The following is a 27,928-nucleotide window of genomic DNA, read 5'->3' on the forward strand; positions in this document are numbered from 1 at the left end:
AAACAGTTCAAAAAATGACTATATTTTGTCAGTAAATGAATAAATATAATGTTGATACCAGTTCCAAGTTTCCCAGTTTCATTTCCAAATTCATTCTGGTGGCCAGAACCAAATTTATAACAACCAATTGGTAGGATTCAGCCGTGGGATTATTCCCAGTAACTCCTGTATGAAACCAGCTCTTCAGTCAACTGAATTGCTAGAAGACAATCCAGAAGCCAAGCTCAACCAAATGAACCAATTCAAAAGTCGTACTTTGTTCTCCCACTCATTAAGATGAGGCATAACATATCTGAAATGTCAGAAGAGGAAATGAAGAAATTCCAAGACTCCAACATTAGGCGTTTCCTTGATCCTTTGAAATGAACAACCTGTGCACAGGAAACAAAGCCAGAGACGTAAATAAAAAATGATGCTCATAAAAACTTGCCATATATGTTAAAAAGGGATCAAACCCAAGGGATACCCAGAGATGATATTCAAGCTCAGCTATTGACCAAGATCAATGTGAAAAAATGATTTGAAGAAATTATGTACCTTCACATCAAGGGGCATGCCATGAAATTGTCCAGCACCCTCTGGTGGTGTCCAATTGTAAATAGCACAAGGTAGAAAGAGCACTGAAGTACCACCAATATCTTCTAGAAAAGCTTGTGGTTTTGAAAATCTCTTTGTATCAAAATACGGATGAGACTTTACAACCCAGGCAAGAGCTAACTGATCTCCAAGCATCCGGGAAGCATTCATGAATCTAGAATTGTAAACTTTCAGTACTTCTTGCAGAAAAAGTTTTGCCCTGCACCCATTTTTGCACATCATTATTCTTTGAAAGTGAAGAAATCAATATAAATTTTTCATCACTTCTTGCAATGCTATCCATGGAACCATGTTTGTGAAGCATGAAGCCATGGTACAAGTGCCCTATGAGGGGTGTGGAAGGAAGTCCTCAAGAAAGTGGAAATGCCTTCACTTTTTTGGCTTCTGTGGTTGTGAGTTGAAGTGATACGTGTGAAGAGTGGGGGCCAGTGATGGAATCTACACAAGTGAATGGAAGCACAAGTTTGTGTAGCTGACTCATACAATCATTTACATATCTTTGAGTTTCAAGTTTCTTGGTAACTAACTGAAAATTTTAGATTTCAAAAATGAAAGGAAAATAGTAACATAACTATAAACCTTAGAAGAGGAATAAAAGGGAAATAAAAACACAAATTACACACCTTAGAATCCCATCAGGGGTGCCCCTCACTGCTATAAATCCAGAATTCAGAGGTTGCTCTTTATTGTTCCGGAAGGTGAGAGCCACATGGAAATTTGGGTGGCTCTGAAATATCTGTCCTAAATCATCAACTACTGCTATATCTGAGTCAGTGAAGATGTAATGATTTATATGCCCATGACCCTGAGAATGCTCCTCAAGCTTTGTTTCTAAGAAGACCTGCACACAGAAAATCAATTAAACAAATGGCATTGTGAATTAACATTATTTTGTATAACAAAGTAGTTTATCTCTAATATGACTGGATGATGATAAATTCTTTAAAAACCCTTGGATGCAAATGACATGAAGCTAAACATAAGAAAGCACAAAAACAAAATTTATTAATTACAAATCTCAATTCAAATATTAAAATAATCAAACAATGAGTGAGTGAGAGAGAATTCAATCACAGAGGAAAGACTAAACTATGTTTTGGAATTGGTCTTCTGAAACAAATAGATGCTAAAAAAGAAAAAAGAAAAAATGCAAACCTATGGAACACAGCTGAAGAACAATAGCAATTTACCAAAAATATAAGTATTCTACCCACTATACAATGCAATGTGCTCTTACAATGTAAGACCTGATTCTTTGAAGCATCAACTTGTCTCGTGAATATTCACCTTGAATGGGATAGATGGTAACCCTATCTCTGTGCAATGAAAACTCAGATGCTGGATCAGTAAGAATGATTACATTGCTTTGGGGCATTGTCGCCTGCAAACAATGAAATTCAGCATAACTATTTTGAAATGATTCCTGAATTGGCTAAAATTGCAATAAAAATACCACTCTAAGCTGACCGAAAAATGTGAGTCACTCTGGTACATATTAAGACCAAATCCTGCTGGTCCAACTTACTAACACAAATGAAAGCACTCGCAACATAATCAATCATTCTGTAATAGTTACAATAAATTTGATAAGTCTGCAAATAGTTACTATTCAAATCAGAGAAAACGAATGGACCATTCCACTTTATAAAACAGTAGCAATATGCACTCCACGAATACAGAAACAAGCTGCCTTCCAGGGTAATGAAACCCGCATGACAACAAAATCTGTTACTTATGCCAGCTTGTCTCACCCATAATGTATATAATTTCATCCATGATATGTATGGGAATTAAGATGATGTTATACGTATTTGTGATCTATCCATAACTTAATCCTCACTATCTTTTCTAATTCTTCACATTCTTTGTGATTTGCCCTTAAGGGAATGTAATGACCTACTTCCAACCATGTAGATATTGTCCACTCTAGACCCAATGAGCCTTCACGGTTTTAAAACGCATCTACATAGTTAAGAAAAGTCTATACATATATGGCACCAGGAACTTCTTCTCTTATCAAATATGGGATATCATAAACACCCCTTTATGTAAACACAATGTCCTCATTGTGTTCTATAGGATTGCAAAGCTACTTGAACAAAAAAATACCCCTTACATTGTCAAACAAAGTCCTACATAGGTTCCAAGATCGTCTCTAATACCATTTGTAATGGTGCACTCCTTCCCGTATTGCTATTGTTCGCTCTAGGCCCAATGGGCCCTCATAACTTTAAACACATCTACATAGTTAAGAAGAGTTCATATATATATATATATATATAAATTAAACTAAATTAATATTTCGTAGTTATGTAAATCATTAAAATTTTATCTTGAAAAATTGACTTTTGTTGTATGAATTCACTTTGAAAGAAATATCTCAAACTTTTGTTTAATTTGACTATTTGGTAATTTTTGCATGTTTTGCCTTTTTGTTGGATATACAAAATTGACAAAGTTACCCCTAGTCTTAGACTTGGGATGTTACAGAGTGATATCAAAGTCAGGGGCATGGGTTCGAGTCACACAAACATCATGTTGTGCAAATGTCATAAAAAGCTTAGCCTATCCTCACTAAACACCAATTGGTTTTTAGATGATATCGTCAAAAAACTTGATCCAAGAATTGGTATTAAAGCCAAGCGTCATGGTTTAGGCCATGGGAGCATCATATTGGGGGAGGGATTATTGGAGCAAAACAATGCCACTCTTAAGCCCGAGAATGCATCAATGTCGGGGGCTAGGAAGGCTTCACATTAGTTTAATGTTTTTTTGGCCTTAAAACCTTTGTTTAGACATGTTGATTTGGATCATGCGTTATGTTTTAATTATCAACTTAAAATAAATTAGGATTTCATAGTTATATGAATCATTAAACTTCTATGGTGGAAAGATAGCTTGAACTCTATTAATTCACTCTGAAATAAATATTTCTAACTTTCATTCAGTTTAACTATTTGATCATTTTTGCATGTTTTACCTTTTTGTTAGATATGCAAAATTGACAAGGTTACCCCTAGCCTCGAGGCTTGGGGTGTTTATAGGGAATCTCCTTTTTTTGTCTTTATTCATTTCATTAAATTACTTATACCTAAAAAGGTGCATTGGCTTTCAACCAAGCCATTTAAATATGAAGTATAACTCTTAGCTAAGCTTATCATACCAACTACTAATACTTTGCAAGCAATTAGATGCATCATAATTGAAATGCAGACATTGAGAGAAATGGAGCATTTGGACAAAAGAAATGTGAAAAACTCATATTTTTCATAGCACTTAAGGCACACATCATATTTGAGTATATGGTCATAACCCATGAATCACTTGTTGAAGAATAAATTCAAGAAAATCATAAATTTTCATATCCTTAGAAGTTAAATACTACAGCTTCAGCAAAAGACATAAAATATTTGGTGGTGTTCTTGTTCATATTCCTCATGATTATGATTTCTTGACGCGTGAACCTTAGATGTGATACTTTCCTCTTTGGCTATTCCATGGATTTTTTACTGAAGAATTACCTGAATGAAGTTAATGAATACATTCAAAATGGCCATCGATCTCTCCATCTTACTATATGAAGCATTCCCAACAGTAACCAAATCTGATGATCTACCATCCGCATGCAAAGCTAGTGAGGAGTTATAAATGGTAAAAACAGTTATTAAGGCAATGCTTTCTCCAAAGTTGGACTCATGGGAAGAGGTTGCAATGTGGGTCTTGTTCAAAGCTTTGGTTCCTGTTTAAAAAAAAATGCAAAACATCAAATACACATAAGATGCATGTATGTAAATGGCAATAAATAGGAGAAATGAAGACATGAGTTAACTGCAATGAAGTATCCTACTATTAGATTTTAAAACAAACTTCAGCATGTCAATGAACACACCCTGCACAAAATCAAGCTTTCTTAAAAGAAGGGGAAAAGGAACTACCTATGCATGTAATTCCATTATTTACGGCCAAGGAAGTCAGCATACGGCCATGTAGAAGACATGGTAAACTTAGAATATGACATGGTAGAAACCCACATGTATAATATCCTGAAGTTATACAAAAGAATTCTCTGAACAACCCCAAGGATTCCCTTAATAAGAACCATTGAATCATCGCTTATTCTTTTCTCATTCAATAAAGAAATATAAATATAATAACTAAAAATCCATGGAAAGATTTGTCCCTTGATCAAAATAAGTATGAACAGGAGTTTGAAAGAAGAAAAATCTATTGATTTATAAATTCTAATTCCTTAAAATTTGAAAATATTCTAGAGCAGGGTCACAAGGTCTGAATTCTCTAGTTCTCCAATCCTCACAGCAGCTGAAGGATAGTTTTAAGTCTCTGTTTATCTGGGCTCTTGTTTCACAATGTGAGCTCTTTGTACAATGCTGTATAAAATTTCTCTATACCTCACATGTAACTGGGGGTTGCACCTTCTTTTGAAATGGTTTATTATGGAAATCATCTCTGAGGCTTCTAACTATAATGGTGACCCCCTCTGAGGTTTTTAATTTATTGTTTTAAAGGTTATGTTCCTTGTTGCTCTTTTTGGGCTTCTTTTCATTCTTTTTTCACACCTACGAGAGAGATCAGAGGAAGTCAGCCCCCAAATGATTAGGGTTTTCTATAATTAGGAAGCCACTTCACCCAATTCTCCCTTCATCTGGAACTGCTGTAACTTGGTCTCATCATGTTATACTCACAGGGAAGGAAACACAGGCAGGTTATGCTTTACTAGCCCCCATTTTATCAACCTTCCCTGAAGTTTATTCACAAGTACCAGAAATATTCACCCCCTCCATCGGCTGTTAAATTATAGATTAAAGTTGTTGATGCCATGCCTGCTCTTTTCCCTTCAACCTTTCTCCAAAAATAAAAGATAAAAAAGTAAGCAAAAGATACACAGAGCAACCATGATACCATGGCTCTGCACAACCATGACTTTGCATAGTGAAGGAAAAATTAAAAGAAAAGAGAGAGAAGTCAATTGGCTTTGAACTAAAAAAAAATAAAAAGGTTTTTTACTGGATTAAATAAAGGGATAACCGATTAAAAGGGATGAAATCTTCCCCACCTTGGAAAACTAACCCTTCACCTTTTTTCAACCTAAAAAATACCCATTTTGACAAAAATGTCCTCATCTTTTTCTTGCAAAAATAATCCTTTCTTTTAAAACACACATGTAAATAATGAAAATGTTGAAGGGTATTTATTTCAAAAATGGGTTACTCTTCTCAAAAATGGGGAAGGTTAGTTTTACAATTTTGGGATGTTTTCACCCTTTTTAATCAATTAATCCTTAAATAAATATCATAAAAGGGATTAGAGTTTTAAGAAAGAATAGTTTTGGGCAAGAAGAATGGAGTTTTGGAGAATTAGTTAGGAAATTTTGATCATTCAAAGAGCAAAATTTACAGGGTTAAGAAGACAAAACATTAGCAATAAATCAAAAACCTTGAGGAGTGTCTTTGTTATTGTTAAAAACCCTAAAGAAGGAGGCTTGTGTAATTTACTCCTTTTCGATTTGAACCCTATTTATGTCCTAACCAAAATTACAATGAGACATTAGAGCCTATGGAGCCCCGAAATAGGCAATCATACATGGAAGGGGGGAGGGGAGCGGCTAACATGGACCTATAATGGTGATATCGAGTGCCACATGCAGGCCAAAAAAGGCCATCCAACATGACAACTTTTTGGGTAAAACAAAAGTCAAGAGTTTTAAAACAGCAGTGTCCTCTATGACCCACCAAATAGCAACTGTACTTCAGTTGCAATTCTTGAGTGTGAATCTTTTCTGGAAAATAATATGGGCCTTACACGGCTAATGAATAAATTTTCAGCTAGATAAACCATGAGCCTATTCTTAGTCAAAGCATTTGTGCATACCCATAGTACTTGAGGGAGTACAAGAGGGAATTAAAGGGGAGGATAATCACCATGTAGACAAGAAACTGACAAGTAATAAGAAAAATAAAATTTGATCCAAGTTTTAAAAAATGAGACAAAATGATGACCAAGGAATAAAAAGATCTTCAGAACTAAATATTATTCCCAAGTTCAACGAAATTCAAGTTTAAAGGCATCCAAATTAGTCACTTGGAGAAGCATATTACACAAACCTTGGCATTGCAAACGATCATGCAAGCCCTGACCAGAAGCAAGCCCAAGAACCAGATGATCAAATTTCTTACTATGTTTTTTCTGTGAACCTTCTATAGTTGAGCTTTGATGCAATTCCAAAACTGAAAAATGCAGAGAACTTATCTTTTAATTCTCAACTAATAAATGGATGGGGAAAAATACTAATGGTATGGCAAGTACAAAATGTGGGAGTAATCACCAGACAAAAAATAAGGAATGAACAAAACGAGAGGGAGACAATAAAGGCGACGCCGCCATCCACTGCATACTCTCATCCCTAATGGATCTCTCTAAGAACCTCTTGATTCAGAAACCATAGCCAAGGCTATAAGCAGAGAAAAGAATATACAGAATATTCTCTTGCAACAGCAACAGCCTTTACTTTATGTTGACTGCACGCTGAAATAAATAATTCTCTGGACCAAAAAGGAAATCATCAAAGAAGTTACCAAAGATATGAGTACTATAGTCATGTCTTGCTCATAAAACATTCTAGATTTGCAATTAGCTAGGCTACTGTTGTACAGCATTCACAAGAAAAAGTGGCATGAGATCTTTCAAAACGGACAATTGCTCCTCATCCATTAAGATAGCAAACTCATTCCCATTCAAACAATATACTCCAAAATACTCCAGCACACTAAAATTGTTACCTAGAACCTTAACCATTTAACTTCTCCTCGACCGGTTCAATTGCTAAAATACAAAAACTCCAGTAACATTGGCTCTGCAATGCATTATTTCCCTCATACAATGATACTATCAGATTTAGTTACCATTTTTATCCTATCTTTTTATCAGATGCAGTTTTCATCCTTGGGGAAAAGGAATTTAATGAATGTAAAGAAAAGGAAAGGAACTGAGCTCATTTCCTTTCTCCCCTTTGGAATGGTAGAAAAATTAAATAGGAAGACATTATACATCAACAATTTTTTTTTTCCCAAATTTATACTATATATAAATGTACAAAGAGTTCGTAGACTTTTTTCTTCCCAAAATAACCCTGTTACTTATTTCCCATTATATTTCACATCCTTATTATTTAACTATAACTATCACAATCATTAATAAATTCACCTTAAAAATACTATAAATCCATCTGTTTATTATTTATTGGCCATGACTGATAAAATCAAATTCATTTTATTTATTTTTCACTTTCAAGCACAAGAATTGTTTTATATATATAATTGTACAATATAATGTTCCTAGATAATTAATTTTATCAAAATTCTGCTTGAGCTGTAGTCCATAATAAAATCCTGGAATTCAAAATTTTCAACAATAGCATAGACAGGTTAAAAGTACTCAAAGAGAAACTCTAGCCCTCTATTTGGTTTCCAAGAAAATAGAGCAACAAAAGAAAACAACTTATTTCTCATCTTTTGCTTCCAAAAAGAAAAATAGAAAACGCCCCTCAACATTGTGAATTTTCAGTGAAGTTGGCATGTTTCTGTATTTGAAAATTTTATGCTTCATCATTGTTGGTGAAAATTCAATTTTAATTACTTTTTTCATATTTGCTCTGTATCTAAACAAAGTCTATTTCTTATACAACACAACATTACCGACTAGAAACGACCGTTAACTAACAAAAATTTCCGTCCCAGCTGTTCCACGGCTGTTCAAAGAGAAACTTTAGAATTGAAACCTACCAGCAATAGCATATCCAACTTAAAAAGCACTGAGAGCGAAATTTGACCTTCTATTTGGTTACCAAGAAAATAAAGAAAAACCACATTTTCATTACTATGATATCTCTCTCATTGTCTTTGCTGTCAAATTCAAAAACGAAACAAGAAAAAAAAATACTTGGATAAACGATCCCAAAGAATATTATGAGTTTTAGGTAAAGTGCAAGTTACCATATTCTAGAACACTTTATGGCGAAAAGATTACGATTAAAAATTTTCTTTCATTTTCCCATTATTTCGATTGTGTGTGATGTAGAAGTCGATTGAATGAATTGGGAATAGATATTGGAAAAGTACCTTCAACTCAGACATCGCCTTAGACGCAGATCGGATCCCTTGAACTCAAAGATCGACAGAAACGCAGCGTTCTGAGAAGGGATAATTGGATGCTTTTGTCTGGACTGACTGAGGGCCTAGGCTATGTGAGTTCACTCAGGTATGGGTCGGCCCAAGTTTTGAACTATTGGGCTGTAACTGGGCCGATCTTGATCAAATTCTACGAGTACGACAAAATCTAAGACGTGTTAACGAAAAAAGTTCAATTTTTTAACTTGTGTCTTATCGGAAAAAGTCTTTTTATTTTTATCTCATAACTTATCTGATTCTCAATTATATTAAAATAAATCAAAACAAATCAATTATCATCCATTCAAACAAAATTTCTCTAATATTTCCAAACCATATTTCACATTCATCTAAATATTTATTAAAATCAATCATTTTAACTTATTTTGAAAATTAAAAATTAAGATTTAATGTTCTTAATTCTCCCATTTGAATTCTAAATTTGATGTATTAATCCTAATAATTGAACACAAATCACAACCCTAATTTTATAAATACAAATACACGCCACATGTAAATAAGTGAGTAATTAATGAAAGTCAAATAATCTTTCATTTTTTTCATAAGTGAAACATAATTACTGTAGTAAATTAAAAGTCGCGTTTTTCACTTTATGTTCGAATTTCATAGGTGTTTGAGTAAATGCACTATAACCGTGTCAATTAGTGTTAACTATGTTTCATATCAAGGATTTACCCATGTCTTAAATAAATAATAATCTATATTAGCAATTGCATAATAAACTTATTTAACAAAATTTTAATTAATAATTAAATGTATATATTATTTTCGTTAAATTATATGTAAAACGATTATTTATGTTAGGTAATTCGATAGTTCTAAAATATATCTTAATTTCAATCTATTGATGTCAAAATGTATTTGAAATATTTTAAATGAGAACTTAATGGGAATTTCCTACTTTGTTAGATTTGGGTGAACATTCTAATTAAGAATTTAACTTTAATTAAGTTCATGTGATGATAGTCGAACCTAAATTAAGTCCTTTGTAAATTAAATTTAGTTATAGTATAAATTAGATGATCATTTTAATTGAGAATTTGACTTTAATTAAGTTCTTTTAATTTTGTCATATATTCTAACTTACCATAATTGAAAATTGGAAATATATATATATATATATATATATATATATATATATTATGTATATTAAACATTTTAATAAGTGGATTGAAAAAATAAAAAATAAATTTTTAAACAAATACTGAAAGACTATACTCACCCATTTCAGTATTTTTCCCATAATATGTTATCTCTCAAACACTATTAAACTTTATATGATGAAATTGAAAGTGTCTTATTGTATTATTTTAAATATCAATTTAGATTAATTAAAGCCAAACTTATTTGACATGAAGGACACGCCAAAGTGCACGATTTAATAAAAACGAAAAAAATAAATTGTCTTTTAATTTATATATTTGAATATAAAAAGAAGTAACATTATTATAGTGACTTAAAAATTTACCACTATATATATATATATATATCAAATAATTAATTAATAAGAGAAAATAATAATGTATTAAAAAATGAGACATAAAAGGAAAAAAGCTTACAAGTTGCAAGACACGAGCTGGTATGAAATCTATGGATTTAAATGAAAGGTTGTGGCTTTTCTTAGTAACTAAATATTTTCAACCATCCCACACAATCCATACTTTTTCCTCAATAAATCACAAAGCAAACCAGAACGTACCCAGTAATTAAAGATCTAATATGTGGAAAATCTGAGGTTTCTGATCTCAAGTTTAATGTAGGCGAAACCAAAATCAACCTACATGACCAAAAGAGGAGAATAGATTATTAGAATTTAACTAACAAGAACAAATAAAAATATGAAATATTACCATTTCCGCACCTTCATTTGATCGGTTGAAAGAGGCAAAGACCCGTTCAAAGCCACAAAATTAAGTGCCTGGAATAAGAACCCATTTGATTTGAAACCCAACAAGCATGCAGTGTTTGAAATATCGAAAATTTTCGTTGATATTTCTCCGAAATTTCGCTTATCGGCCGGCTCCGACACGATATTCGTCACCAATTGTCGGTCGATGGAAATTTCGGTAATTTTACGGGAATATCGCCGATCGGTATTTATCGGTATTTTTACCGATTTTTCCGGAAATTTCCCGACATTTCTTACCAGTCCAGCCTACGCACAGGATACAAAATCTGTCCAATTTTTTTTTTTCTAAAAAAAAAAAAACATAAGATGTTATTTGGTGATCTGATCATGATTTGCAGGCAAGGGTTGTGTTTTTCAGCCTGGCTAAAAATCGTGGATTTAGGGTTCGTGAAATTTAAATCCAATGGCACAAAAGCAAAGAGACCCCTAGAACAGATCCAGAAAACACAGGGAGCAAAAAAAAAAAGTTTTTTTGGTTTTCCTCGGGGGTTTTGCATGGATTGTCTCGGAAATCAAACGAGGATGAATTTTCCCGGAAATAAAATGGCGGATGGATTTTCTTGGGAATCAAACGGGGGTTGCAAAAAAAATAAAACAAATAAAATAACATGATTAGATTAGTACCTGCGAGGATTGAGAGTGGCAGAGGAAAATAGGGCCTTTTTAGGGATTCTCTCGTCCGGACGGCAACTTCAGACAAGGGCTTCTTGATGCCTGGAGTGACAGAAGTGAGTGGCCCTTTTCAGTTTTAGTAGTGAGAAAAAAAAAAAAAAGGGAAACAAATCATGAACGGTTCAACCATTGGACTACGCTACTCTTTGATAAAATATGTTCAATTTAAATTTGTTAAAATTTGTCATTAAAAAAAAAACTAATCCTATTTTTATTATTTTAAATTATATATTAATTTATTAATAAAAATATAAAAATCAATATGATAAAATCAAATTCATTTTATTTATTTTTCACTTTCAAGCACAAGAATTGTTTTATATATATAATTGTACAATATAATGTTCCTAGATAATTAATTTTATCAAAATTCTGCTTGAGCTGTAGTCCATAATAAAAGCCTGGAATTCAAAATTTTCAACAATAGCATAGACAGGTTAAAAGTACTCAAAGAGAAACTCTAGCCCTCTATTTGGTTTCCAAGAAAATAGAGCAACAAAAGAAAACAACTTATTTCTCATCTTTTGCTTCCAAAAAGAAAAATAGAAAACGCCCCTCAGCATTGTGAATTTCCAGTGAAGTTGGCATGTTTCTGTATTTGAAAATTTTATGCTTCGGATCATTGTTGGTGAAAATTCAATTTTAATTACTTTTTTCATATTTGCTCTGTATCTAAACAAAGTCTATTTCTTATACAACGCAACATTACCGACTAGAAACGACCGTTAACTAACAAAAATTTTCGTCCCAGCTGTTCAAAGAGAGACTTTAGAATTGAAACCTACCAGCAATAGCATACCCAACTTAAAAAGCATTGAGAGTGAAATCCGACCCTCCGTTTGGTTACCAAGAAAATAAAGAAAAACCACATTTTCATTATTATGATATCTCTCTCACAGTCTTTGCTGTCAAAATAAAAAACAAAACAAGAAAAAAAAAATAATAGGATAAAGGAGGCCAAAGAATATTATGAGTTTTAGGTAAAGTGCAATTTACCGTATTCTAGAACACTTGATGGCGAAAAGATTACGATTAAATTTTTTTTTTCATTTTCCCATTATTTCGATTGTGTGTGATGTAGAAGTCGATTCAATGAATTGGGAATAGATATTGGAAAAGTACCTTCAACTCAGACATCGCCTTTGACGTAGATCGGATCCCTTGAACTCAAAGATCGACAGAAACGCAACGTTTTGAAAAGGGATAATTGGATGCTTTTGTCTGGACTGACTGAGGGCCAAGGCTACATGAGTTCACTCAGGTATGGGCCGGCCCAAGTTTTGAACTATTGGGCTGTAACTGGGCCAATCTTGATAAAATTCTACAAGTACGATAAAATCTAAGACGTGTTAACGAACAAAGTTCAATTTTTTAACTTGTGTCTCATCGAAAAAAGTCTAATTTTTAATTAATTTGGATGGCATGATATAAAAGAGATATTTTTAAAAATAATTAGATGAATTTGTATTTTAAATTATTTTTAAATAAATGGATACAATATTATTTTAAAAAATTTTAAGTTATTTTTTTTCATATCAGTAAATCAAATCCCACTTTTTCCTTAATGATAAGTAAGTTCACCTTTGGCTAAAAATCATTTGATATTAGCTAATAGGTTAAATTTCAACTAGCCGTCTACAAAATGTACTCCAGAATTTATAATAAATATATAAATCAATCATTAGTCCAGAATTTTCACCTGGTGGCTAAGCGTAAAGTGAACAAACCTTGACAGACTTCAGCAATTATTTAAAATCATTGATCAATGCAAATGATTTTCCAGGAAAAGGAGACTAGAAGGAAAATATATGATAGCTTCAAACTTGGGAATCAAAGGAAAGACATGTCCCTGTCTCAGTGCAGTAGAGTAAGAATTGCAATAAATATATAAACAAGACAGTTCAGTAGTTAACAGTGAATACCATTTCTATGAAAGCCTTTTCATTTACAGCACAATCTTGGGTACTTTCACAAACAAAATTTTCGAAGTGACATAAAAGTTGATGAATGTATCAGTTGCCTGCATCTGTTTGAATTTCACTTTGACAAATAAAGTAACAAACACATGGCAAAAACAGAGGATTTGAATGTGATTGCAGACTGCTAATGAAGCAAGAGAGGCTTATCCTGCTCAAAACTGGTCAAGAGACTTTTATTGAAGGGAATTTCTCATCTTCCATCCTTCAAATTTAAAATTCAACGTTAATAATAATGAATGGCACATTTTCTGTGGTTTCTGGTTTTAGATAAAAGAGAAGCCAGTATATTTTCATGGGAATGAAATGGTATCTCATGGTTGAAAAAAACGAACATTACTGACCTGATCTCCATTTAAAAGGGAAGGGTTTGTCGATCTGGCCAAGATTCTATCTTTTCAAAGTACTTGACAGGCACAACACCATCAAAACCTTCGGTCAAGATGACCTTGTTGTCTGAAATGTAGAGCTTCATTCCATCTACAATTGAATTAGAGACAGGGGGGAAAAAAGCATTAGCAGTGTTCTACATCTCTTATACTGTTACAAATAGGATTCATTCTGAACTCCTATGGGAGTTGGACCAACTCATTTTGAATTTAAGGGTATACCTTCCAAAGCTTTTCTGACATCAAGAAAGATCAGAAGATTAACATCTCGTCTCATACCTATAAGAATGGAAAAATACTGTAAACAGTAAGACGTCAGCCAAAAACTAATGAAAAGAAGAGAGATATTCCTGGAGTTACATGATCAATCAAAGTCCAGCAGATATCTTCGTGATTCTCAGACACTATATAATACACAAGGAAGAAAAAAAACAAAATTTAAAAAAGAAAAAGAAAGCACAAAACAAAAACAAAAACTTTTTTTATTGAAATAGCATCCAGTGGGGGTAGAACCATTTAAGGACAAGATGAATCATGTGTTCAGACAAGAGCAAATTCTGACCTTCCAATACTTCAGATACCCAAGCTCGAAATTTTATATTTTATTTTTGTTTTTGTTATTATTTGTTTATGAAGCTTATCCACAAAGTGATATCCTTCTTTTACCAGAATGCAGAATATTCATTTTTAACTCCTTCCTTACAATTCAGTTATGTCCCAAATTGGTCATGAGAGCCCTAAAATCTAACTGCCCAAAGGTTGAAAAATAAGTCTGGAATGCATAGATATCTGAAATTCCTTCAAGGAAATTCAAGCAACACTTTTTCCTTTCACTGACACTTCCCCTTTTGGGGAACAGACCAGGAGTTGATAGTTTCCATTTGAGGTCCCTATGCACCTCACTAAAAAGTTAAGACAACCACAATGGAATTTTCTGTAGATACAAAGATTAAAGGAGATGCCAAGATTAAAGGACCTGCCATCATAAACATTTGGGGAACCCACCTAGTAGCATTGATCCATCTATTCCCACCCCATCACACACCCTATTCCCCTCCTCTCTTCTTCTGGTTCGTTAATCATGCTGGAAAATAATACAAATGATTAAAGGATGCCAGAGGCAACAGCATTGGGATTGTTTCAGAAAACAGTATCACGAATGGTGAAATGATTACATAGAGATTTCTTGGATATCATACCACTAATTACTTCCCCATCCATTGGCAAGCCACATGAGAAGTGAACATGCAATCTCTTCATGTGTTTGAGACCAGATTCCAAAATTGATTCCAGATTCCTCTTATAGCTTCCATGGACACACACTACATATCACAGGGAAGCAAAAGATAGAAAAACAAAGACATACTAAAAATATAATATAGAACTCTTGAGATTCTAACTTCAAAATACAAAACAATTCATATGCAAATGTACATACCAGTAACTTCTTCAGCCGAAAGGATTGGTTTTAGTAAGCTTTCAGATTCAACTATCTGCTAAGTGCACATAAGAATCCATATGAATTGTTGATATCATACAAACTTAATTAAATGCTCCATCCAACAATACAAAGCATGAACATATCAAAGAAGAAACATCAAGATTCCATGTTAGGCTAATAACATATGACAAAGAAAAAGAGCATCAGTATTAACATATTGATAGATCAAGGTAAATAATTAAAATTTGTGCGATGTCATCATTCCAAACAAAACCAATCACTTTTTACGTCCCAATGTTCAAAATTTGATTTCCATGAAGATAATTTATTTATCAGTACACAGAAGCAAAATCCTAAGCATAAACATATAGTTCTAAAATTCTTCATTCAATTCATTTGATGATTAATTTGGTCAGATATGTGATAATCTAATCCAGTGAAATAAACAATTTTGAGTAAATTAATTAAAACCAAGTATGATTTTCAAGTGAATCAATTGAACTGCTAAGAGCTTAAGATTAAAACTACTTATCTAGTTCAGTATAATGGCATCAATTAAGACTAGACTGACTATGTAAGGACAATATCAAGGACTTGAAGATGAATGATTATTGAGAGGACCGCAACATTAGTAACTAACTAGTAGTATATGTACATTAAGAAAGTGCCTAGTACCTGACAGAGCAATTGTTGGGACAACACTAGACATTTCAATAACCATGAATATAAATAAATCTATTTGTTCAAAGTAAGTGTAAGTTAACAGGGTGGCATTTTTAAAATCAATGTTAAGAATTCCTAAAAGCTTGTGAGGGGAAGCTACCAGTGAGCATCTGTTTTGAATTTAGTTTTTGGGTTGTCTTTGCATTGACATCTGTTCTTTTAATCTTTTCACATTGGACACTTGGTCCTCATTTGTACATGGTTGATTTTCCCTATTTCTTTTTAATTTGGATTTGTTATAAAACAAAGTCTTGTTTCCTATTTAGAAAAAAGGTATTACAAAAGTTCTTTCAGAATTGGGCACTCAGATAAGGCGGTGTCCTCTTACTTAGGATTTTCTGCTGCATGGAAAAAAGTAGGTTGTTATGCAGAAGGGTGGGTCAGTGTTTTGTTTCAAACTTATGTTTAACATCCCTGTGACGGAAAATGGTTCTAAACTTATGATCTGATATGAGTTATAGTGAGTGCAACTCATGATTTTCCATTCTGAATGCAGCTTCACACACATAAAATGATAAAAACAGTCTGACACATGGAGCAAGCATGATAGATGAATTTTTTTTAACGGGTAAAGTAGGATAGCAAGCACACTTGAATGATGAGGCCAACTACCCTTCAATCATAACTAATTTGTAATCAACCAATGACCAACTGGTCAAGTACAGACTCAAAGCTGAAACAAGTGTAGAAAACAGCGTCGAACTTTACTGCCTAGAAGAGATCCATAACAATGGAGTTCAATTAAAATTTATGAAAAATTTATAGGAAAGTTCAAAGGATAAGAAGGGACGTTTTCAAATCTATGGACACATGCTCACAATAAACTGTAAGCTAGTTTCAAACAATTTCTAGCAAACTATAAACCATATAAAAGAACAAATTTGGTTTAATAGAGGAATCACCGTTACTGTGTGCCCTTGGTTTGCCCGAATCAAAAGCTCCCCATTTTCTTCTAGGAGGCCAAATCGCTGCTTATTATCCTTCCTGACAGCCTTCAGAAAATGCATTAAATATACATTATGGGGGAGCAATTTATGTGAAATACAGAGGATTATGAAATAAATATGTTTATGTCAAAGCAGTTTATGTCAAATATAGAGGACCATTAAACAACAAGACTATGGGTATTAACATTATAAGTTTCAAATGCTGGACTCCGTTCCATGGAAACAGACATGGGATATAGACATGATATGCCAAGGATGAGCCAACAGAACAAATTTTTAAAAGGAGGTAAACATAGGCACGGGGAGTATGAATGTAGCTACACACACATCCTCCTCCTACCCCTCCTCTCTTATTATTCTTTTATTTCAATTATTACTTTATTTACAATTAAACATAACATTTATATTAAGAAAAAAGGGACTATGTCCCTATGTATTCATTGGCCCTATGCACAAGTCTGACATGTGTCCAGGTGAACTAGAGGAGTGCTCGACATGGAAATAACCCAGCCTTAGAAATTTCCATGTGTTAAAATCTGTGATGTAAAATTGGTTGGCAGAATAAATATACAGTATTAGGGATGGATTTCAAACCTCATTCAGTTATACTCACTTTGGTCCACTGAAAAAGAATGAAACATAGTCTCAACATAAGCAATATAGGATCAAACCTTTTACAACAGGTGGAAGGGAAAAGAAAAAAACAAACATAGAAAATAGAAGGACCAAATAAGGAATGCATGACAAATATGGGTAATATTGTAAAACACAGTTCACTTATGCCACATCTGTTTAGATTGAATAACAAATCAGGAAATGTGAAATTATGCAGGTAAATTAGACTTTGTTTAGTTAAGAGAAAATGAGTAACACTTGTGTCCAGCATGTCTTTGGAAAATGGCATCCCAAAAATAAATAATGAAGCCTTGTTCCATCATTTTGAATAGGCATACAACTGTTATCATCAAAAAGCACATGACAATAGGAACTTTTACAGAATAACTCCTAGAATATATTTTAGCCAAACACAAACAGATAGCTAGTTAAATGGGGATAGAGAAAGAGATTTTAAAAGTATTTAAAAAACCAACCTCCCTAATATCATCAATTGTGTGCGATCTTAATGGGATATTGGCAAATGTTTTCATATTCAGCTTTAGCAAATCTTGAACTCTGACATACCCATCACTCCGCATATTCAAGTTTAACTCAGAAGCCATATGCCGTAATATACGAGTCCTGAGAATATCACATAGAACAAACTGCTAAGATAACATACACAATGAGTTGTCTTAAAATTCACTATTAACCTCAGCACTTCCTCTGAATGTTGAAAAACAAAAATATGACATGAGAAGTTGGAATTCTGAACAGGCGGAGGTTGGAATGATGAAAGCAAGCTTCCAAGCTTTCATTTTCTTTCTCCTCCTATTTAACAGTAATCAAAAGGACCATGATGTTTGGCCATAGAGAAAAAGACAGAATGAGAAAACAAAATACACTTCTATATCTCAGTTGAAATCTGATAAAATCAAAATATTCATTGGAGAGTACATAATAAGAATAGAACCCAAGTATAAGTTGAGTTGGCTTTTGATTTTGCTAGAAACTGAAATAAGACAAGACTCAAGATCAAAATATTACTTCCTTCTTTTTTGGTCTTAGAATAAGGTAGTGTTTGTTTTTTTGGCTTTTTGCTGAAAGCAATTTGTTTTCAGAATTTAGGTTGTTTGTTTTTCTACTTTTTCATGACTTATTATAAACTTTTTACTAAATAGAAAAAGCCAAAATATGTAGCTTTTTCTAAATAGAAAAAATAACATATTGGTTTTTCTTTACTTTTTAATACTTAATAGAAATAAAATACTACAAAAACAAACAATCTAATATTTAACATTATTAAGTATTAAGGTTCTATTTAGAATCAAGGAAAAAAAAAACAAACACCACCTAAGTTGTTTATAGATGAAGAACTTTACCTTTATTCAATTTTTTTGATTGGTTGGATTCTAGATGAGGGTGGTTAAGTTTTTTTGTTTCCCCTCTTTTTTTTTGGCTCTTGCCTTTAGGAGCCTTATACTCCCTGCATGCTTTGGGTTGGCCTTTGGGTGCCCTTTATTCCATATACTATCCTGCTGTCTGTGCTTTTACCTATCAAAAAAATATTACTTCCGTCTTTTTTTTCCCTGGTTTTCTGACCAACCCAAAAGAAGGGTAAAAGAAAACAAAAGGATGCAAATAAAGCTCAATAGTTAAATATTTGTGGAATATCTTTTAATTTACAAGCACAAAAAATAAGCATGATTTACTTGAGAATTCACAGTTGAAACTCAACAACTGAGAGAATGAAATTGAAATAAAATTAGAAGGTTTAGTCATGCTTACAACAGTCTCCCAAGAGCGTCAATTTTATCTTTGCCAGAACTGCCGCCACCACCACCACCACGGCCTCTTGATCTTTCTCGATCATCCCTCATGGTCCCACCTCTTCCCCTACCACCACTACCACAAAAGTAAAAAAACCGCGTAAGCTAAATCGCCATCATCGACCCATTTGATTGGTGAGAAAGTTCAGGAAAAGAAAGGCTAAATTTTTGAATCTCAGATTTTTCACTTTAACACAACCAGATGACTTTTTCGAATCGAATTTTTCATTTTCCAGAGAGAAAAGGCAACATAAAATATAAAAGTCATATTCTTTTCCACAATTTTATCGGCAACCAAACAGAATAGAAACAAAAGAATTAGGGCCTAACCGCGCCTGATACAGCTATTTAACTTAGTCCATTCGAGTCTTTCATTTTTTGAACATAAATTTCGATTCTTTTTGTTTCGGGAGTTTTCTTGGGAAAACAAACAGAGGGTAAGAAAGAATTACCTTCTACTGGAATGAGCAAAAGCAGAGAAGGAAGAGCTGTTAGCGCTATTGTTCTCCATTGAAACTAGGACGCCAAAACAAGTCAGCAGGGACAGGGATGATGGAGTGGGCGTGACAGGTGGCAGGCATACATAGCAGTAACGCAAAATTCGAATGCCATTACCAGTGACAGAAGCCCACATGGATCGGTGGGTGCAGTCCGGGGCTCGGAGCTGTATAGGCTATACTAGTATATTGAATTCTGCCATGGCGGTGAATCCGGTGATTGGTGTTTATGGGTGTTCTATCCAAAAATATTAAATCCAGAAATACTATCTAAGCCCAAGCCCACCAGCAGCAGGCCCAAGAACCAGATGACCAAATTTCTTACTATGTTTTTTCTGTGAACCTTCTATAGTTGAGCTTTGATGCAATTCCAAAACTGAAAAATGCAGAGAAGTTATCTTTTAATTCTCAACTAATAAATGGATGGGGAAAAATACTAATGGTATGGCAAGTAGAAAATGTGGGAGTAATCACCAGACAAAAAATAAGGAATGAACAAAACGAGAGGGAGACAATAAAGGCGACGCCGCCATCCACTGCATGCTCTCATCCCTAATGGATCTCTCCAAGAACCTCTTCATTCAGAAACCATAGCCAAGGCTATAAGCAAAGAAAAGAATATACAGAATATTCTCTTGCTACAGCAACAGCCTTTACTTTATGTTGACTGCACGCAGAAATAAATAATTCTCTGGACCAAAAAGGAAATCATCAAACAAGTTATCAAAGATATGAGTACTATAGTCATGTCTTGCTCATAAAACATTCTAGATTTGCAATTAGCTAGGCTACTGTTGTACAGCATTCACAAGAAAAAGTAGCATGAGATCTTTCAAAACGGACAATTGCTCCTCATCCATTAAGATAGCAAACTCATTCCCATTCAAACAATATACCCCAAAATACTCCAGCACACTAAAATTGTCACCTAGAACCTTAACCATTTAACTTCTTCTAGACTGGTTCAATTGCTAAAATACAAAAACTCCAGTAACATTGGCTCTGCAATGCATTATTTCCCTCATACAATGATACTATAAGATTTAGTTACCATTTTTATCCTCTCTTTTTATCAGATGCAGTTTTCATCCTTGGTGAAAAGGAATTTAATGAATGTAAAGAAAAGGAAAGGAACTGAGCTCATTTCCTTTATCCCCTTTGGAATTGTGGAAAAATTAAATAGGAAGACATTGTACATCAACACTTTTTTTTTCTCCCAAATTTATACTATATATACAAGTACAAAGAGTTCGTAGACTTTTTTCTTCCCAAAATAACCCTGTTAGATCACTTATTTCCCGTTATATTTCTCATCTTTATTATTTAACTATAACTATCACAATCATTAATAAAATCACCTTAAAAATAGTATAAATCCACCTGTTTATTATTTATAGGCCATGATTGATAAAATCAAATTCATTTCATTTATTTTTCACTTTCAAGCACAAGAATTGTTTTATATATATAATTGTACAATTATAATGTTCCTAGATAATTAATTTTATCAAAATTCTGCTTGAGCTGTAGTCCATAATAAAATCCTGGAATTCAAAATTTTCAACAACAGCATAGACAGGTTAAAAGCACTCAAAGAGATACCCTAGCCCTCTATTTGGTTTCCAAGAAAATAGAGCAACAAAAGAAAACTTATTTCTCATCTTTTGCTTCCAAAAAGGAAAACAGAAAACGCCCCTCAGCATTGTGAATTTCCAGTGAAGTTGGCATGTTTCTGTATTTGAAAATTTTATGATTCGGATCATTGTTGGTGAAAATTCAATTTTAATTACTCTTTTCATATTTGCTCTGTATCTAAACAAAGTCTATTTCTTATACAACACAACATTACAGACTAGAACCGACCGTTAATCTAACAAAAATTTCCATCCCAGCTGTGATCCAAACTGGTAGTAGTTCCACGGCTGTTCAAAGAGAAACTTTAGAATTGAAACCTACCAGCAATAGCATATCCAACTTAAAAAGCACTGAGAGCGAAATCCAACCTTCTGTTTGGTTACCAAGAAAATAAAGAAAAACCACATTTTCATTACTATGATATCTCTCTCATTGTCTTTGCTGTCAAATTCAAAAAACGAAACAAGAAAAAAAAATACTTGGATAAACGAACCCAAAGAATATTATGAGTTTTAGGTAAAGTGCAAGTTACCGTATTCTAGAACACTTTATGGCGAAAAGATTACGATTAAAAATTTTCATTCATTTTCCCATTATTTCGATTGTGTGTGATGTAGAAGTCGATTGAATGAATTGGGAATAGATATTGGAAAAGTACCTTCAACTCAGGCATCGCCTTAGACGCAGATCGGATCCCTTGAACTCAAAGATCGACAGAAACGCAGCGTTCTGAGAAGGGATAATTGGATGCTTTTGTCTGGACTGACTGAGGGCCTACGCTATGTGAGTTCACTCAGGTATGGGCCGGCCCAAGTTTTGAACTATTGGGCTGTAACTGGGCCGATCTTGATCAAATTCTACGAGTACGACAAAATCTAAGACGTGTTAACGAAAAAAGTTCAATTTTTTAACTTGTGTTTTATCGGAAAAAGTCTTTTTATTTTTATCTCATAACTTATCTGATTCTCAATTATATTAAAATAAATCAAAACAAATCAATTATCATCCATTCAAACAAAATTTCTCTAATATTTCCAAACCATATTTCACATTCATCTAAATATTTATTAAAATCAATCATTTTAACTTATTTTGAAAATTAAAAATTAAGATTTAATGTTCTTAATTCTCCCATTTGAATTCTAAATTTGATGAATTAATCCTAATAATTGAACACAAATCACAACCCTAATTTTATAAATACAAATACACGCCACATGTAAATAAGTGAGTAATTAATGAAAGTCAAATAATCTTTCATTTTTTTCATAAGTGAAACATAATTACTGTAGTAAATTAAAAGTCGCGTTTTTCAATTCCCTTTATGTTCGAATGTCATAGGTGTTTGAGTAAATGCACTATAACTGTGTCAATTAGTGTTAACTATGTTTCATATCAAGGATTTACCCATGTCTTAAATAAATTATAATCTATATTAGCAATTGCATAATAAACTTATTTAACAAAATTTTAATTAATAATTAAATGTATATATTATTTTCGTTAAATTATATGTAAAACAATTATTTATGTTAGGTAATTCGATAGTTCTAAAATATATCTTAATTTCAATCTATTGATGTCAAAATGTATTTGAAATATTTTAAATGAGAATTTAATGGGAATTTCGTACTTTGTTAGATTTGGGTGAACATTCTAATTAAGAATTTAACTTTAATTAAGTTCATGTGATGATAGTCGAACCTAAATTAAGTCCTTTGTAAATTAAATTTAGTTATAGTATAAATTAGATGATCATTTTAATTGAGAATTTGACTTTAATTAAGTTCTTTTAATTTTGTCATATATTCTAACTTACCATAATTGCAAATTGGAAATATATATATATATATTATGTATATTAAACATTTTAATAAGTGAATTGAAAAAATAAAAAATAAATTTTTAAACAAATACTGAAAGACTATTTTTTTTTTTTATAGGCAAACACACAACAAAAATATATTAGAAAAGGGCACCTTGAGGTTGACCCAAGCATACAGGATGTATACAAGAGGCGCCAATAGGCACAAAAAGAAATAGAGATACAATACCAGCCCTCAACTAGCGCCTAGCCAATCAAAAAAATTGATCAAAGGAAGAGGACCCTCATTTACAACCGATTTAGTCCACAGCCAAAGATTACAAACAAAAGAATTCTTCAACCTATGAATTGATAACTCTTCATTATCAAAAGCTATCTTGTTTCTTTCCTTCCAAACCGCCCAAAAAATGCACAAAGGGGCTGCGTTCCACACCTTCCTACGCTTCTTGCCCAACTTAAAGCCACACCAACCACTAAGAGTATCTCTAACCGAAGAAGGGAGGACCCAAGTAACACCAAACAGAGCAAACAATAACTCCCATAACCCTCTTGCCTTAGAGCACTGAATAAGAATATGATCAATTGACTCTTCTTCCATACCGCAAAGGAAGCATCTGTTAGCTAGAGACCGGCCCCTCTTTTTAAGTTGATCCAAGGTTAGCACCTTACCCCAATAAGCTTCCCAAGCAAAAAAGCTCACTTTGGTAGGCACACAAATACTCCAAATATTACTATAAGGGAACTGAACATCTCTTCTTGAAGCTAGCGAACTATAAAGAGACTTAACTGAGAAAATCCCATCTTTAGTCTCTTTCCACAACATTCTATCTTCCAAAAGAGGATTAAGCCTCCTAACCCGGATTGTCAGAAGTAATCTCTCCACCCCTTCCACCTCCCAGTCATTAAAGGACCTAGAGAAGCTAGGATTCCAAACCCCTTCATCTCCCAAATGATCCCATAACTCCACTAGCCAAGCCTCTTTAAATGAAGCAAAGGCATACAAAGAGGGAAACAAATTACTGAGAGAGAAATTCCCACACCAATTATCATTCCAAAATTTCACCCTTCTACCATTCCCCACAGAAAAGACAACTTTGTTTTGCAAGAGAGCTCCTTCCTTCCTTATTTCCTTCCAAAAGCCTACTCCAAACCCCTCCCTAACTTCTCTAGTATACCAGCCCCCTTCTTCCTCCCCGAACTTCCTACTAATGACTTGCCTCCAAAGAGCCTCCCTTTCATTCGCAAACCACCAGTTCCACTTGCATAAAAGGGCTCTATTGAGAGTAGACAAACGTCTAACTCCCAAGCCACCCTTCCTTATGTCCGAGCACACGGAATCCCAATTTACTAGATGAGGCTTCCTCTCCAAAGCTCCTCCCCCCCACAAAAAATCCCTTTGAATTTTTTCCAATCTTAAACTAACCACTCTTGGCATTCGAAGTAAAGACATCAAGTATATAGGCATACTTGACAAAGTACTACGAATTAGGGTAATTCTACCGCCTTTGGAGATATAATTCCTTTTCCACAAGGCAAGCCTTCTCCGAAATCTCTCTTCCACCCCATCCCAAACAGCCACGGACTTGTGATTCGCCCCCAAAGGGATCCCCAAGTAAGAATTTGGCAGCCTTCCTACTTTACAACCAACCTCAAGAGCCAAAGCCTCCAAATTCTCTACTCTCCCAACCGGCAAAATCTCGCTCTTATCCAAATTAATCCTCAAACCTGATATGGCTTCAAACCACATCAACAACCAGCTTAAATGAGCCATCTAATCTTGGGAAGCTTCACAAAAAACTAAAGTATCATCGGCGAATAGCAAATGAGTTACCACAGCCCCATCTCCACTTCTTCCTTTTATCCTGCAGCCCGAAAGAAAACCCCCCCTCACTGAAAGACTATACTCACCCATTTCAGTATTTTTCCCATAATATGTTATCTCTCAAACACTATTAAACTTTATATGATGAAATTGAAAGTGTCTTATTGTATTATTTTAAATATCAATTTAGATTAATTAAAGCCAAACTTATTTGACATGAAGGACACGCCAAAGTGCACAATTTAATAAAAACGAAAAAAATAAATTGTCTTTTTATTTATATATTTGAATATAAAAAGAAGTAACATTATTATAGTGACTTAAAAATTTACCACTATATATATATATATATCAAATAATTAATTAATAAGAGAAAATAATAATGTATTAAAAAATGAGACATAAAAGGAAAAAAGCTTACAAGTTGCAAGACACGAGCTGGTATGAAATCTATGGATTTAAATGAAAGGTTGTGGCTTTTCTTAGTAACTAAATATTTTCAACCATCCCACACAATCCATACTTTTTCCTCAATAAATCACAAAGCAAACCAGAACGTACCCAGTAATTAAAGATCTGATATGTGGAAAATTTGAGGTTTCTGATCTCAAGTTTAATGTAGGCGAAACCAAAATCAACCTACATGGCCAAAAGAGGAGAATAGATTATTAGAATTTAACTAACAAGAACAAATAAAAATATGAAATATTACCGTTTCCGCACCTTCATTTGATCGGTTGAAAGAGGCAAAGACCAGTTCAAAGCCACAAAATTAAGTGCCTGGATTAAGAACCCATTTGATTTGAAACCCAACAAGCATGCAGTGTTTGAAATATCGAAAATTTTCGGTGATATTTCTCCGAAATTTCGCTTATCGGCCGGCTCCGACACGATATTCGTCACCAATTGTCGGTCGATGGAAATTTCGGTAATTTTACGGGAATATCGCCGATCGGTATTTATCGGTATTTTTACCGTTTTTTCGGGAAATTTCCCGACAGTTCTTACCAGTCCAGCCTACGCACAGGATACAAAATCTGTCCAATTTTTTTTTTTCTAAAAAAAAAAAAATAAGATGTTATTTGGTTATCTGATCATTATTTGCAGGCAAGGGTTGTGTTTTTCAGCCTGGCTAAAAATCGTGGATTTAGGGTTCGTGAAATTTAAATCCAATGGCACAAAAGCAAAGAGACCCCTAGAAGGAGCAAAAAAAAAAAGCAATTTTTTTGGTTTTCCTCGGGGGTTTTGCATGGATTGTCTCGGAAATCAAACGAGGATGAATTTTCCCGGAAATAAAATGGCGGATGGATTTTCTTGGGAATCAAACGGGGGTTGCAAAAAAAATAAAACAAATAAAATAACATGATTAGATTAGTACCTGCGAGGATTGAGAGTGGCAGTGGAAAATAGGGCCTTTTTAGGGATTCTCTCGTCTGGACGGCAACTTCAGACAAGGGCTTCTTGATGCCTGGAGTGACAGAAGTGAGTGGCCCTTTTCAGTTTTAGTAGTGAGAAAAAAAAAAAAAAAGGGCAACAAATCATGAACGGTTCAACCGTTGGACTACGCTACTCTTTGATAAAATATGTTCACTTTAAATTTGTTAAGATTTGTCATTAAAAAAAAAAAGTAATCCTATTTTTATTATTTTAAATTATATATTAATTTATTAATAAAAATATAAAAATCAATATGATAAAATCAAATTCATTTTATTTATTTTTCACTTTCAAGCACAAGAATTGTTTTATATATATATAATTGTACAATATAATGTTCCTAGATAATTAATTTTATCAAAATTCTGCTTGAGCTGTAGTCCATAATAAAATCCTGGAATTCAAAATTTTCAACAATAGCATAGACAGGTTAAAAGCACTCAAAGAGAAACCCTAGCCCTCTATTTGGTTTCCAAGAAAATAAAGCAACAAAAGAAAACAACTTATTTCTCATCTTTTGCTTCCAAAAAGAAAAATAGAAAACGCCCCTCAGCATTGTGAATTTTCAGTGAAGTTGGCATGTTTTTGTATTTGAAAATTTTATGCTTCGTGAAAATTCAATTTTAATTACTTTTTTCATATTTGCTCTGTATCTAAACAAAGTCTATTTTTTATACAACACAACATTACCGACTAGAAACGACCATTAACTAACAAAAATTTTCGTCTCAGTTGTTCCACGGCTGTTCAAAGAGAGACTTTAGAATTGAAACCTACCAGCAATAGCATACCTAACTTAAAAAGCATTGAGAGTGAAATCCGATCCTCTGTTTGGTTACCAAGAAAATAAAGAAAAACCACATTTTCATTACTATGATATCTCTCTCACTGTCTTTGCTATCAAAATCAAAAATAAAACAAGAAAAAAAAATACTAGGATAAACGAAGCCAAAGAATATTATGAGTTTTAGGTAAAGTGCAATTTACTGTATTCTAGAACACTTGATGGCGAAAAGCTTACGATCCAGAATTTTCTTTCATTTTCCCATTATTTCGATTCTGTGTGATGTAGAAGTCGGTTGAATGAATTGGGAATAGAGATTAGAAAAGTACCTTCAACTCAGACATCGCCTGAGACGCAAATCGGATCCCTTGAACTCAAAGATCGACAGAAGCGCTGTATTTTGAGAAGGGATAATTAGATGTTTTTGTCTAGACTGACTGAGGGCCTAGGATACGTGAGTTCACGGGCCGGCCCAAGTTTTGAACTATTGAGCTGTAACTAGGCCGATCTTGATCAAATTCTATGACTACGACAAAATCTAAGACGTGTTAACGAAAAAAGTTCAATTTTTTAACTTGTGTCTTATCGGAAAAAGTCTTTTTATTTTTATGTCATAAGTCATAACTTATCTGATTCTCAATTAT

At 33.4% G+C, this 27,928-nt stretch overlaps 2 protein-coding genes across 14 annotated transcripts; both read right to left on the minus strand.

Annotated features, from left to right (window-relative positions):
- Positions 1–27,730, minus strand: LOC117932269. Of its 9 annotated transcripts, none has more exons than XM_034853429.1 (11): positions 11,335–11,451; positions 10,663–10,719; positions 10,501–10,578; positions 8,733–8,931; positions 6,941–7,157; positions 6,720–6,842; positions 4,119–4,336; positions 1,835–1,978; positions 1,221–1,438; positions 538–796; positions 1–371 (listed from the first exon to the last, which is right to left on the minus strand). In XM_034853429.1, the coding sequence occupies exons 5-11, from the start codon at positions 7,014–7,016 to the stop codon at positions 243–245; spliced, it is 1,167 nt and encodes a 388-aa protein (XP_034709320.1). In that variant the 5' UTR covers positions 7,017–7,157; positions 8,733–8,931; positions 10,501–10,578; positions 10,663–10,719; positions 11,335–11,451; the 3' UTR covers positions 1–242. The 9 variants fall into 9 exon arrangements, with proteins under 9 accessions (XP_034709320.1, XP_034709323.1, XP_034709317.1 ...); XM_034853432.1 differs by having other exon boundaries at positions 10,652–10,719; XM_034853426.1 differs by having other exon boundaries at positions 10,663–10,995.
- Positions 13,244–26,474, minus strand: LOC117932270 (tRNA 2'-phosphotransferase 1-like). Of its 5 annotated transcripts, XM_034853439.1 has the most exons (11): positions 25,787–26,116; positions 25,625–25,702; positions 22,075–22,273; positions 19,244–19,360; positions 17,950–18,097; positions 16,814–16,903; positions 15,186–15,240; positions 14,947–15,069; positions 13,970–14,026; positions 13,703–13,838; positions 13,244–13,563 (listed from the first exon to the last, which is right to left on the minus strand). In XM_034853439.1, the coding sequence occupies exons 4-10, from the start codon at positions 19,333–19,335 to the stop codon at positions 13,714–13,716; spliced, it is 690 nt and encodes a 229-aa protein (XP_034709330.1). In that variant the 5' UTR covers positions 19,336–19,360; positions 22,075–22,273; positions 25,625–25,702; positions 25,787–26,116; the 3' UTR covers positions 13,244–13,563; positions 13,703–13,713. The 5 variants fall into 5 exon arrangements, with proteins under 5 accessions (XP_034709330.1, XP_034709331.1, XP_034709328.1 ...); XM_034853440.1 differs by lacking the exons at positions 22,075–22,273; positions 25,787–26,116 and adding an exon at positions 26,442–26,474; XM_034853437.1 differs by lacking the exon at positions 22,075–22,273 and having other exon boundaries at positions 25,776–26,119.
- Positions 27,731–27,928: the final 198 nt, after the last annotated feature.

Source organism: Vitis riparia, chromosome 15 (assembly GCF_004353265.1).
Source record: "Vitis riparia cultivar Riparia Gloire de Montpellier isolate 1030 chromosome 15, EGFV_Vit.rip_1.0, whole genome shotgun sequence".
Lineage (NCBI taxonomy): Eukaryota > Viridiplantae > Streptophyta > Magnoliopsida > Vitales > Vitaceae > Vitis > Vitis riparia.

What these genes read in the sequence shown, in the direction of transcription:
- LOC117932269 (XM_034853435.1), bottom strand. Translation starts at nt 7,016, where the DNA reads ATGAGAGTATGCAGTGGATGGCGGCGTCGCCTTTATTGTCTCCCTCTC. An exon ending in AAAGAATCAGGTCTTACATT is followed by an intron (nt 1,439 to 1,834) that starts GTAAGAGCACAT and finishes TTCTGTGTGCAG; the next exon opens with GTCTTCTTAGAAACAAAGCT. An exon ending in ACCCCTGATGGGATTCTAAG is followed by an intron (nt 797 to 1,220) that starts GTGTGTAATTTG and finishes AAATGGGTGCAG; the next exon opens with GGCAAAACTTTTTCTGCAAG.
- LOC117932270 (XM_034853436.1), bottom strand. Translation starts at nt 19,918, where the DNA reads ATGTGGGCTTCTGTCACTGGTAATGGCATTCGAATTTTGCGTTACTGC. An exon ending in TTTGCTCATTCCAGTAGAAG is followed by an intron (nt 19,361 to 19,736) that starts GTAATTCTTTCT and finishes CTTTTGTGGTAG; the next exon opens with TGGTGGTAGGGGAAGAGGTG. An exon ending in ACCAAGGGCACACAGTAACG is followed by an intron (nt 15,241 to 16,813) that starts GTGATTCCTCTA and finishes TGCACTTAGCAG; the next exon opens with ATAGTTGAATCTGAAAGCTT.